Source organism: Helianthus annuus, chromosome 2 (assembly GCF_002127325.2).
Source record: "Helianthus annuus cultivar XRQ/B chromosome 2, HanXRQr2.0-SUNRISE, whole genome shotgun sequence".
Lineage (NCBI taxonomy): Eukaryota > Viridiplantae > Streptophyta > Magnoliopsida > Asterales > Asteraceae > Helianthus > Helianthus annuus.
The window spans coordinates 34,487,548-34,500,199 of NC_035434.2; the positions used below are offsets into that span (position 1 = coordinate 34,487,548).

The 12,652-nt window shown below is 38.4% G+C and overlaps 1 protein-coding gene across 1 annotated transcript; it reads left to right on the forward strand.

Moving 5' to 3' along the window:
• The first annotated feature begins 8,548 nt into the window (after positions 1–8,548).
• LOC118484743 lies at positions 8,549–9,427 on the forward strand. The gene has a single exon (XM_035980692.1). The coding sequence runs from the start codon at positions 8,549–8,551 to the stop codon at positions 9,425–9,427; it is 879 nt and encodes a 292-aa protein (XP_035836585.1).
• Positions 9,428–12,652: the final 3,225 nt, after the last annotated feature.

Sequence of the window (12,652 nt, forward strand, 5' to 3'; positions counted from 1 at the left end):
TCTGGCGGTAGTCCTGGTAACTCTTCTGGAAATACATCTGAAAATTGAGATACTACAGGGATATCTTTTAATTCCTTTCCTTTAGTGTTAATGATTATAGAAATCATATACACTAATGATCCTTTCCTAGCATAACTTGATGTTTTCATCACAAAGATGAATTTTGTGGATCTAGAGGGTTTATCTCCTTTAATTGTGATCTTTCCACCCTTTGGTGAATTTACTTGGATCGATTTTTTATCACATAAAATACTGGCTTTATTGGCTATTAACCAATCCATTCCTAACACAGTATCAAATCCTGCCAGATTCATTGGGTAAAGGTTTGCAATAAATTTTTGGTTTAAAAATTCTATTCTTGCTCCCTGCAAGATTTCAGAAATCTTAATGGTTTCTCCATTTGCTGTCTCTACTAGACATTCTTGTGGGAGTTTAGTTAATGGTCGATTGAGAAGTTTGCAAAATGAAGTATTAATAAAACTTTGGTTTACACCAGAGTCAAATAATACTTTAGGAAAAACATCATTAATTAAAAACGTATCACCGATCACATCCGGGATCATTTTTGCTTCTTCTGCAGTTAGAACAAATGCTCTAGCATTTTTAGTAGTCTTGTTGTTCGTGGCTGGAGCTAGTTTCGGACAGTTCGGCTTGATGTGACCTTTTTCTCCGCAGTTGAAGCACACTCCATTACTAGGTTTATTCCTGCAATCTTCTTCCTTGTGTCCTGGTATCTTGCAGAAATTGCAGTAAGTGGAGCAACTTCCTAAATGCTTCTTCTTGCAAGCCTTACAATAAGGTGCAGAGGTAGAACCTACATTTTTCCCACGGTTGGAATTACCGTAGCGAAATTCTTGGGTAAGCCTTTGAGCTAGGTTTCTCCTCTGGTCCTCTTCTCGTGTACGTACTAATTCATCAGTCAAGGTGTTTGCTAGTTCTACAGCTTCTTCTATAGTTTGAGGTCTAGCTGCCTTGACCACATGCCTTATCTCACTGATTAATCCCCAGATGTAGCGGGAGATTAATACTGGTTCAGGTGATGCAAGGGTTGGCACTATTCTAGCATATTCAAAGAATAAAGTAGCGTACCCCTTACTATCCACTCCAGTCATTCTAAGGTTTAAAAATCTATTTGCTATCTGTTCTTTTTCATTGGGAGGGCAGAATTTCCTTTCTACCAACCTTGTCACTTCCCCTAGATTGGAGGATAGTGTTTCACCATTCTAAGGCTGAGTTTTTAAACAGATTGGAGGCAAACATTATCTTATCTTTTTCTACGCACTTGCTTATTTTTAAGACTGCCTCAGTCTTTTCTATCCAGCGTAAAGCTGTAATGGCCCCTTCATTGCCAGAGAATTCTATTGGTTTACAGGACCAGAATTCTTTGTAAGAACAACCATAAGACATGGTTCTTCTTCTTTTTGGAATTGGCAATTGAAAAATGGGTCCATTGTGCACGCTGTGACTAGGTTCCATATGGGTTCATTTACTTCCATTACCACTTTTATCATTATTTTCCGTGTCCCTTACATTTTGGATAATAGCTGGCATGGCATCTCTAATTCCTTGGGTTACAAGGTGTTGAATTTCACTATTATTTATTTGATTTTCATTATTCTGGTTTTCCAGATTTGCTGTGTCGGCCATCTGGATTTTAAACAATTGCCAAGTATTAATATCGCATAAAAATATCCAATGCAACATTCACACAATAAGCATGTTGATCCAAAATCGTCGAGCATTGCGACTTACTCTATTTTATAGTATGCATCTATATTTATTACAATACAACTGGAATAAAAATACAATACTAGTATGCATCACTAACCACGAGGTGGTCTATACTACAATATATATATATTATCAATTCTTTCAAACATACACACACACACACACACATATATATATATATATATATATATATTATTAGTGATAGGGGTTCATCCAAAATTCCATATTACGCTCGTCATATTTCCAGACGAGTCGTTCCCCTATTTGTCTCATTGTCTCACTTTCTTCTAAAATCTCCTCACCAAAGGATCGGAGTTCTTGCACATGCTTGGTGCTCATGGGTGGTGCAAGTGCTGGTATTGGATCTGGAAATTGGGGCATGGGTTCTTCATGTGGGTAGGGTTCTCTAGAATTTCCCTAATGTATTGATCATTATCATAATAGGGATCTAGAGGGTCCAAGTTTGGGTAGGCTGCTAGGTTTGGCATAAGTTCTTCTGGTATTAGGTAGCGTTGCTGGTAATCCCTATGGTCGTCAAACCACAGGTCGTAGTCTGGGTCTAAGGGATTGGGTGTTGGTACTCTAGGTATCTCAATCGGGTCAAAAACTGGTGCTGGGATTTGATTTTCTGAGTTGACTTCAATCTCCATTGGTTGTGTGGGAAACAAGGGTAATGGTTGGGGTGCTATGAGTTGCTCTAGATTAGGGTCTGCAGCTGTAGTTGCTAGAATATGAAAATTTGCTAGACTCCTATTGAGCATATCCTGAGTGTGAGCATCTGTTTCTCTCTTAGCGGCTACTAAAACTCACTGTTGTTGTAACTTTTTTCATCCTCTTCCTACGTTCATGTGCACCTCTGCTGAACCATCCTCTCTTCTTAGGAGGGAATGGCTCTTCAGATTAAGCCTTGAACACGAATATCCCGTCTTCATTGTCAGCCGAATACCCTGGGAGGGTAGGCTGTGAAGAGGTGCCTTCGTTTCTAGGTGAGCTATACAACTGACGGTAGGCGTCGGAAGGTCCTTAGCCGCTCATACTATAAACTAACAAATAGTCAAATAACACAAAACAATAATATACAGATATGCACGTAGTTCCATAGAAAATTTCCTAACATATTGAATAATATCTTGGTGTCAGCTAAGCACTTCTGTGCCTGAATTAGTGGCTTAGCTCTGATACCACCTTCTTTCACAACCCTCGTCCCCTAATTACCCGGGAACGGGCGGCCGCGGCCAGTTTCGGTGGTATCGGTGTTTTTCATTTTGGTAGCGGAATTTACATCAGGACCGTAGTTAGGAAATATTTTATCAGAGTAAAATACCACGCTTTTATAATATTAAACACATGGGAAATTCCCAAGTTTCAAATACACTCATTTTCATAGGGATAAACGCTATTTTATTTAAATAAAACATCTCTTTGTTTTATGTAACTTTATAGCCACTTTTTCCAAGCCTTCAGTGCTGTCCGGCTGGCTTTTATTTGGCTTTCACATTTTGTTACCTGAAACACGTTTAAAACATTTTGTCAGTGGGAAATACTCGTGAGTGAATCCCAGTTTAATCCAGATAAGTAAAATCATTTTACAGTATTGAGGGCGGTCGCGCAATTACATTTGTTTCTATCTACTTTAATTACCACCCACGGTACTGTCAACCCGACTTGTGGTCATGTTACTACTCACAATGTAGTAACAAATTTTGTATACAAAACCCCAACATACCGGCGATAACTGTAGAATACAAATACTCAATCACTGTTTAATATAATGTAAAACATTTGAGGTTTTGTAAAAACAGTTTACAAAAAGGAGATTACTCACATTGCCATCTTAGGGTTTTCCTTTGTGATTTCCTGGTGATTATCCATTAATTACACAATTCACACGCATTAGTATAATAACCCAATATTTACATTAGTAATACCCTCCCCGAGACGGCATTCCAACGACTACATCGGGCAAAACCACGACAGCCGTTACGGAACCCTAGATCAATCGGGCAGCGTTTCTAATACCTAACCGGGGGTTAAAATACTTACAACGAGGCAGGGCTTCGCTAATTAGTGAGTATAATACCCGATTATAGAGTTTACACTACAAAATTTTAGAGAGAATTCGAGGGAATGAGTGACAGAAAATGACTGCCGAAGCTCCCAATTTATAGGAGCAGATTTGGGGTTCCTCGCGACCCGCGTAGGAAACGGCAACCCGCGACGTAGGCTGGGTAGGCCCTAGCCTGGCCCAGTCACTGATCTAGCTTCGACACGTGTTTGACACGTGGCAGCACCGGGATGCGCCCTGGTGACGAGCTGTCGCGCCCGGTGTAAGATCCCTAAGGGGTCTTCGCGGCCCGCGAGTGACACTATTTTCTTGTTTTATTTTATTTTCAATTATATAAGGTGTTTTGGGCTAGGTTTTCGCATACGGGGTGTATTTTAAGACATATTGGGACATTCTAATTATATTAGAGGTGTCAGAAATATTTTGGAAGGTTGTTATAACTTACGTATTTAACTAAGATAGTGCTACGTTATGTACCGAGTGTCACTGAGTCACTTTTGGAGAGTAAAATCCCACCCGCCATGTCTTAAACACTATTTATATCTGGGTGTTATTATTATTATTATTATTATAAATATTTAGTAATTATATACTCAAGTATTTAAATAAGATAATACTTAATTTAAACCTAGTAAGTTATCTGCGCAATACGACGGCTGTTAATGAGGCCCTTTTGAAGAGTGCAATCTAACATAACTTGCCTTTACCACTTATCATATTTGGGTATTATTATTATTATTATTATTATTATTATTATTATTATTATTATTATTATTATTATTATTATTATTATTATTATTATTATTATTATTATTAAGTATTAGATAAGAAAAATATTAATTTAATTAGTATTTAGTTATATAAATTTAAATCTTAAGTTAAGGTATTATAAATAAGATAATAATTAATAAAGTAAATTAAATAATTTCATGTGCTTTAAATAATATCTTAATTAGAAAAAGTTTATTAAATGCGGTCAAATTAGGAACTAGTGGATTTTTTTTTTAACGGCCAACAAACTTAATCCCGAGCACTCTTGGGGCACCCACTGGACAAACAGAGTACTCCGAGAGTAACCCAAGTCCACCACCAATTCCGGGGAAAACCCGGTAACCCACCCGCCCGTAGGCACGATAGTGACGTTACCGGTAAAACCCGTTTTGGCTAAAGGATCCAACCCAGGTTTTCCTGGGTCTCCTATCATTGCCCACCAGTGCCTCACTCTGCATAAAGTGGAAGTCAAACCTGCATCTCTCAAGATAAATGCAAACCCTCCACCACTTGATCTAGAGATCATTGGCGAACTAGTGGATTAGACACTTGAATCTTATATTTCAAGAGTTGTAACAGCATCTTTGAAATTTTATGAAATTACCATATTGGCCATCTAAAATTTAGAATGTACATATTATAAATTATAGACTTAGATAGATGTCCTCAAGTGGATATCATAATGGTAAAATGGTATATTACACAACCAATAAAGTTGTGGGTTTAAATCTTGTAAAATGATAGGCGTAATGTGATTTTAGCCATTCAAAAAAAAGATATAGATAGATAATAAAAAAATTCATTACTCTCCTTTAAACAATAATACATACTCTTTCAACGTACTTTTTACCTGAATTATTTTATTTTATATAATTATTGATTTTTATTTAGTTTCTTTTTTTCAAAGAACTTGCATTTATTAAGTTTTTGTAAAAAAATGAATTCGTAGTTTTGTTTAATTTTGTTTCTTTAACATTCCGATGTAATATCTTTTTTTGAATATATTTGTATTCAAAGTAGAAGTTTTTTTTGGTATCGTTACTGTAATGAAGTCTTTTTTATAAATTTCAATCGATGTAAAACACATGATCAGTGTTTTTGTGGTCGGAGTGGGGATCAGTGATAGTAGAGGTCCGGTTGTGGGTATCTGACCGTCTTGTGGTGTGGCCGGCCGGTTAGACCAGCGATCGGCGATCTAACTGGAGATTCTGTGGGGTTCGGTCGGTGGCCGTTGTTTAAATCCTGAAGTTCGCCAGAGGTTCTAGCTTTCGCTGTCGTTAACGTAGCCGATTCTGATCAGTTGCACCACCGGATCATCTCTCATCCTTCTCCTTCTCCTTCTCCTTCTCCTTCTCATTCTAGCTATCGATCTTTCTCTCTCTCACTCTTAGGTTGAAGTGGGGATTCAAGAAGGGTAGGTGGGTGGTTTTTAAGAAACAGTAACATCGAGAGAAGGGTTCTGATGTTAGGAAAGTGTGTCCTTTACTTTTTTTTTTTGCAGGTCATGAGTCAAATACACATAATTGTTGGATAGAAGTATGTCATGAAAGATGGCCGTTAGATTGGATATGTGAATAATATATGTATAAATAAAATTCTCTCTCCGTAAAAGTTGGAAGATGAACAGCCTTCTTCATCCTTATTGATCTTAACCCGGGTTTGTGTAACAATCCTATGATTGTATGGTTTGATTATCTTCTGAATCGTACGATTCGAACATTGTTAGCTGATTTTGGGTTTTGATTGTATAAGGTTCTTGGTGTTCAGTGGGGTTTCTTCGGAGGAATCCCGTTTCTTGATTGCTTAGTAGGTCTGTTATTTGTCGCGGCTATTTTGATAGTTTAGCTTGACTGATACGAATCCTGTTAACCTTTTAAAGATTTGTGTTTCCGGTTGATTCCATATGGGTGACAGTGTGGGTGGCAATGACAGTGGGATTCCATGGAATGACCTTCATTGGAAAAATAGTCAGCGAAGGAAGGATGATGTGGAGATAACGTTTTTAGTCCAGAACCTTCCGGAGAGGATCACTCGAACTACCCTTTGGAGTGCCTTCCAGCAACATAGCTTCATCACAGATGCCTATGTTGCGAGAAAAAAGGATTCGTGAGGTAATCATTTTGGTTTCGTTCGTTATGTGGGTGTGGAAGATGTGAACATGGTGCTCAGAAACTTGAATACGGTAAAAATATTTGAAGCAAAGCTTTATGTGTCCCTCGCAAAGTACGACAAAAACCATAAGAAGTTTATTTACACACTGGGCGTTTCCGCAACGGGCACTGGAGGGAAGCTTGGAGACCTAAGGAACAGACTAAGTCGGATGCAAACCCAAACATGGCGGAAGTCAGGCAATGGGTATCGTACTCGGATGCTCTACAGAACGGAAGAGGCAATAAAGGACAAGGTAGGAGATCCATTACGGTGGAGGACAAGGTCGTAGGTAACCGACAACATTGCATAGGAAGATCTTTGTTGGGTACTGTGAAGGATATGCCATCCTTGTGTAAGATTAAGGTTGTACTCGAGGCAGTGGGTTTGAATGAATTTGCCATATCCTACATTGGTGGACTAACAGTGTTGTTGGTGTTCAGGAACCAGTCGGTGGTGAACGAAGTTCTTAGTAACCTTAGTGAGGTTCTGAATGTTTGCTTTGAAATAACAAAGGTTTGGAATGGGGAAGATATTTTGTATGACCGGGTTGTCAGGCTTAGCATCAAGGGGGTGCCGTTCTAGATCAGAAACGATGTTATTTTCGATCGAGTCGGAGCCTTGTATGGGAAGGTGCTTAGAGGATCAGAATTTTCTTGGTCGTCTAATGATAACTCTGATAATTTTTGTACCGTTTTGACCCCTTATAGGAGAAGAATTGAAGATATGATTCAGATAAACTGGAGAAATAAGTCCTACTTGGTTTGGGGTTCGGAAGTTAACATGGATTGGTCGCCGGATTTTGAGCCGAGGAAGCACCAGTAGTTTCTTTCTGGTTGTGATAGGAACGAATGTGAGGCTACCATGGTAGGAGAGGAGGAGGAGGAGGAGGAGGAAGGTGAGATTACACCGGAAAAATCTCTGACGGAGAAAGGCAGTGGTCGGAAGTTGGATGAGCAGGTGAATCGGAAGTCAGATGAGTAGGTGTGTCCCAAGGAGTCATAGGGAGCTGAACCGTCACCGCAAAAAACGTGTTCTCCCATGCAGGTTATGCATGGGAACCATGAAGAGACGTTTGTATTTCCCATGGCTGATGTGGCGGTGGACCCCATTCCAACAATGCAGCATGCGGTCATATCTGATGGGCTAGTTAGTGATTAGGGCCATGTTAATATCCATGAGAATGTGGGCTTATCATATAATGGTGGGCCAACTCCCTTAAACACTTTGGGTAAGAGGTCTAGGGATACTAAATCCCCTCCATCTGTGGGTTTGACCTAAGGCCCTCTTATCAGAATTTACTCCCAGCGTTCAGAAGACTCCACTGGTTCAATTAATCTCAATAAGGTCGCTGATGCTATCCCTGAAGACAGTAACTGGACACGTGGGTTTGATAATTGGGTCTCCGTCAAGAATCAGACGGCGGTCGGTGAACCGAGTGGGAGCTATCATCCCTCTCAGGTGAATCTGTATTCAGGTCAGAACCAGTCTTGTCCAATTGCAAAGGAAGTTGACGCTACTAAGGGTGTTGGTAAAATGATTGGAATCGATTTAGAGGGATTCGAAGCTGAGACTAGATCCGTAATTCTTGGTGATGGGGGTTTTGAGATTTTGTCATGAATTTTTTGAGCATCAATAAGGGGAGGTGAAAGACTCCAGTAAGGTGGACAGGATCTGAGGTATAAAAACCGGTTATGGTATTCACTTTCTAGCGATTCAAGAGACTAAGCTGGGGATTGTTCTAATTTTCTTTCTCAAAGATTTGTTTTCAATAGGGCAGCGGTGGATGGACAAGGAAGATCAGGGGGTTTGGCGAGCTTATGGAATCTGTCAATGTTTGACTGTCAAAACGTCATAAAAACACGTTATTATTTGGTTGTGTTAGGTCTCCTTATCCATCAAAATTGCAGGATTAATCTGGTGAATGTCTACGCTCCAAATGATGAAGTGCTTAGAAGACAATTATGGTCAAACCTGTTACAGGTCAGGAACTCGATACAAGGTTTATGGGTTTTTATGGGGGATTTCAATGAGGTGCGGGAACCTAGCGAGAGACAAAATTCTGAATTCATGGCGTCACAGGCAGAATGTTTTAATCAGTTCATCCTGTCAGCGGCTCTGCAGGAATACAAGATGGGGGGAGGGAGGTTCACTTACATCTCGGATAACGGCACTAAGCTTAGCAAACTAGATTGCTTCCTGGTTTGTCTTGGTTATATGGAGATCTGGCCGAACGCTTCCGTCTTAGCTCTCGACCATCGGCCTATTATCTTGAATACCACGCCAGCGGATTTTGGCCATATCCCATTCAGGTTTTATAATTCTTGGTTTGAGTTTTGTGGATTTCTAGAGTATGTTAAACAATTATGCATGTCGTTCACATTTTCCGGTCCTTCTGACCTGGCCTTAGCAGTTAAGTTGAGGTGGTTAAAAAATAAAATTAAGGAGTGGGTGACCTGGTATAAGAATAGGTTGGGTGGGGTTTATTCGGAAAAGAAAAAAATAGTCGCACATTTGGAGCATCTAGCTGAATCCAGACCTCATCAGCAAGAAGAACTTTCTTCCGGAACCGATTGTATGCAGTTTATTTTGGAGGCAGATCGGCTCAAACAGTTGGATGCTCGCCAGAAATCAAGGTCATGGTGGGCTCTTGAAGGTGATGAAAACTCCTCATTCTTTCATAGTATTGTCGATTCTAATTTGTCTATGTAACACCCCGAAAATATAAAATTTTATATTAGAATTATAAAGAATAAAATAAATGATAAAAAACTAACTAGGAATAAATAACCCAGTTAATCGAGAGTCTTGTAATAACTTGCTAGTGGGTTAAAACACTCCAAATGTGAACAAAGGAAAATGGAGGGACTAAACGTGTTAATTCTGAAACTTGATTTAATAAAAACAAAATAAAATAAACCAAACACACACAAGAATGTGTGTGTCTGGTCGATAGAAGCACAGGGCGACCAAGAGAAACCCCACAACCCTAGTTCTTGTCTAATCCCTCAAATTGAAGGCCCAAATCAATCCTGAATCAAAATCCGAGCACGAATTAGTGCTCTCCACTGAAAAAGGAGTCACAAGGTATGTAAATTTCATAGTAAATCTCTACTTGAAATTCTGATGAACTTAGAGAATTCAGAAATTCGTTGTTGCATGATTGTTATATGATGAAATAGTAACATTGTAGTGTCTAGGAGTAAACCCTAGACAAGTATATGATGAAATTAGGCCTAATTCTTGTGAACTCAGGATCACCATTGAAGGTGACAAGTGGGTTTTTGTATGAACATGTTAAACACTAGAAATTGATAGTTGTTCTAGTGTAATTTGAATTTTAGTAAGTAAATTCAGATGTTGTAAATGAGAAAATTGATATGAATATGTTAATTGATGTAAAAATCGGCTAAATAACAAGCCATGAACATAATAATAAAGTGTATAAAATTCTGCCTTTAAAGTGTTTGTAAGAAATGCCCCAAAGAAGGCTTAAAACTGGAAAATTGGGTTAAAAACGCGTATTTGTAAATTTCGGCAAGTTATGCGTTATATGTTAAGAAAAGATTTCTAAACGGGTTGTGATTGAACTCTATAGGAAAAGATACCGGAGCATCAAGTGGACAAGCCGGTGGCGACTTGCGTTTGAAGGGCGTGCTTTGAAGGTATGTAACTTGTTATGTTACAATATGTAAATTAGATATGTTAATTGCTCATAATCGTGTTTGGGTATAAATGTTAATATTAGTTGAAGTGACATTATTCACTATTTGATTTAATGAGTCGTAAGTAGACCAGAAAGCGTTTGGTAGTCATTAGAAACGGAGGATTCCGTAAATGAGCCAAACGGGTCGAATAATTGGTTAGTAGTAATAAAACTTTGTTTTGAATGACATTTGGCGAAGACGGATCACAAGAGCGTGAAGCCATAAGTGTGGTAATAAAACGCCAGTGGTCGTAAGCCTCGGAAGTTGGGGTAAATACGTCCTGTCGTCATAAGTTGTTACTAGTTAATTTAGTGCAAAAACTATACGGGTCAAACGGATACATTGTGCATTTATTGGTTCCCAACCGTACATTTCATTTTTTGATTGAATGGTTAAGATAAATGCGTCGGTAATTTTATTATGACCGCATAGGAAAAAGAATCGGCTAAATCGGACACTCGAGTCGAAAGTTATGATAGTTTAAAGATTGAGATATGAAAAATAGTGATGCTGGGCTGATATGCAGCTCCAGCTAACGACCTTACTATCAAAAAGGTGGCCTCGCGCTACGCCACGGCAAATCATCATCATCGTCGCGCGACGCGATGGCGGTGGCGGGCCGCGAAGGCTAGGCCGATCTCCATCGCGGGACGCAACAGCCTCAGTTGTTGAATTTTTGTTTATTTTTTTTTTCAATATTTAAGCAGTAGAACTTGTATTTACGTGTTTTTAAGATGTCAAAACTAACACTTAATGTGGTTTTGACCATAGGTGATGATAGACATTATCCGGATGGCGATCAAGCAAGTTTACAAGAACCGAACACGAACTTTTGAAGCTTCCGCAACTAATTAACTTTGTTTTAAGATAATGTCTATGTTGTTGATGACACTTAAAGACTTCTTTTGGAGTTTGTTAAGCTAGTAGTTGTTGTCTAAAATATTAACTCTATGAAAAATTTTCTTATGTTTAACATGTAAATCAAGTATTTTGGTTTCAAAATGCTTAGTTTATGTTAAATTCTTATAAAAACAAGTGGAGTGTTACAGTCTAATAATAGGATTAATGGTATCTACGACAACGAGGTTTGGGTCTCTAATCCGGTTGAGATAAAAGAAAAATTCTTTGAATTTTTCTCTAATCAGTTTTCCGAGCCTTTGGGGTTAAGACCTCAGGTGGTGTGCCCAAATTTGGAGTCACTTTCGGATAGTGAGGCTGAACAATTAGTCGCTCCATTCTCACTGTTCGAAATTAAGGAGACCGTATGGGACTGTGATGGTAATAGAGCCCCGGGTCCGGATGGTTTTAATTTCAACTTCAATAAACGATTTTGGGATGGGTTGCAAAATGATTTTGTGAGGTTATTCAACAAATTTCATGCAGATGGACCTCTAAATAGTTGTTGCACATCATCCTTCATTGCTTTAATTCCGAAGATCAAAAACCCGGGCTCCCCCTCAGATTTTAGACCTATTAGCTTAATTGGAGTTATCAACAAGGTAATTTCAAAGGTGATAGGGGAAATTATTTCGGAGGAACAAACGACCTTTTTGGTAGGAAGGAACATTATGGATGGGCCGCTCATTTTAAATGAGCTAATAACTTGGGCATATTGAACTTTTAAATTTTTTATTCAAAATCTTTAATTTTTACTAAGTTTTGAAATGAATTAGATGGGTGATGATGATAATAAAATGAAAATAAGTATGTAAATAAAAAATGTCAAACTGCTTGCTCGGTTTACATGATCGATGAATCGCCAAACCGCAAAAACTGAAAATTTTGTATCTCAAAGCAACCAAACAGTTTCATATAATAAAATTGTAATTTTTTCTAGTGTATCGCTATTTATAAAATAGCGATAAATAGCGCCTCCTATTTATCGCTATTCGCTATGTAGCATATAGATATCTTATCGCTATTTGTCGTTATGCACCATTAACAACCATCAGAGAGATGGAAGACCTCTAAAAATGCTCAAATGTTAAGATACCACGAAATGAGAAGTTAGTCAATAGACTTTTGCACCTTGAAAAACAACCCTTTGTACACAGTTCCACATATCTTGTAGTTTCTCAAAGGGGTCATACAAAAAGATGCTTCATAATGGAAGATAAGATGGATAGATAGATAATGCAAAGTGTGGCCTTAATTAACGGTGACACATGCAAGTCTTTACAGTTTAAACTAAATATCTATAAAAATTATTACCTGAAGTGATAAGTACAGC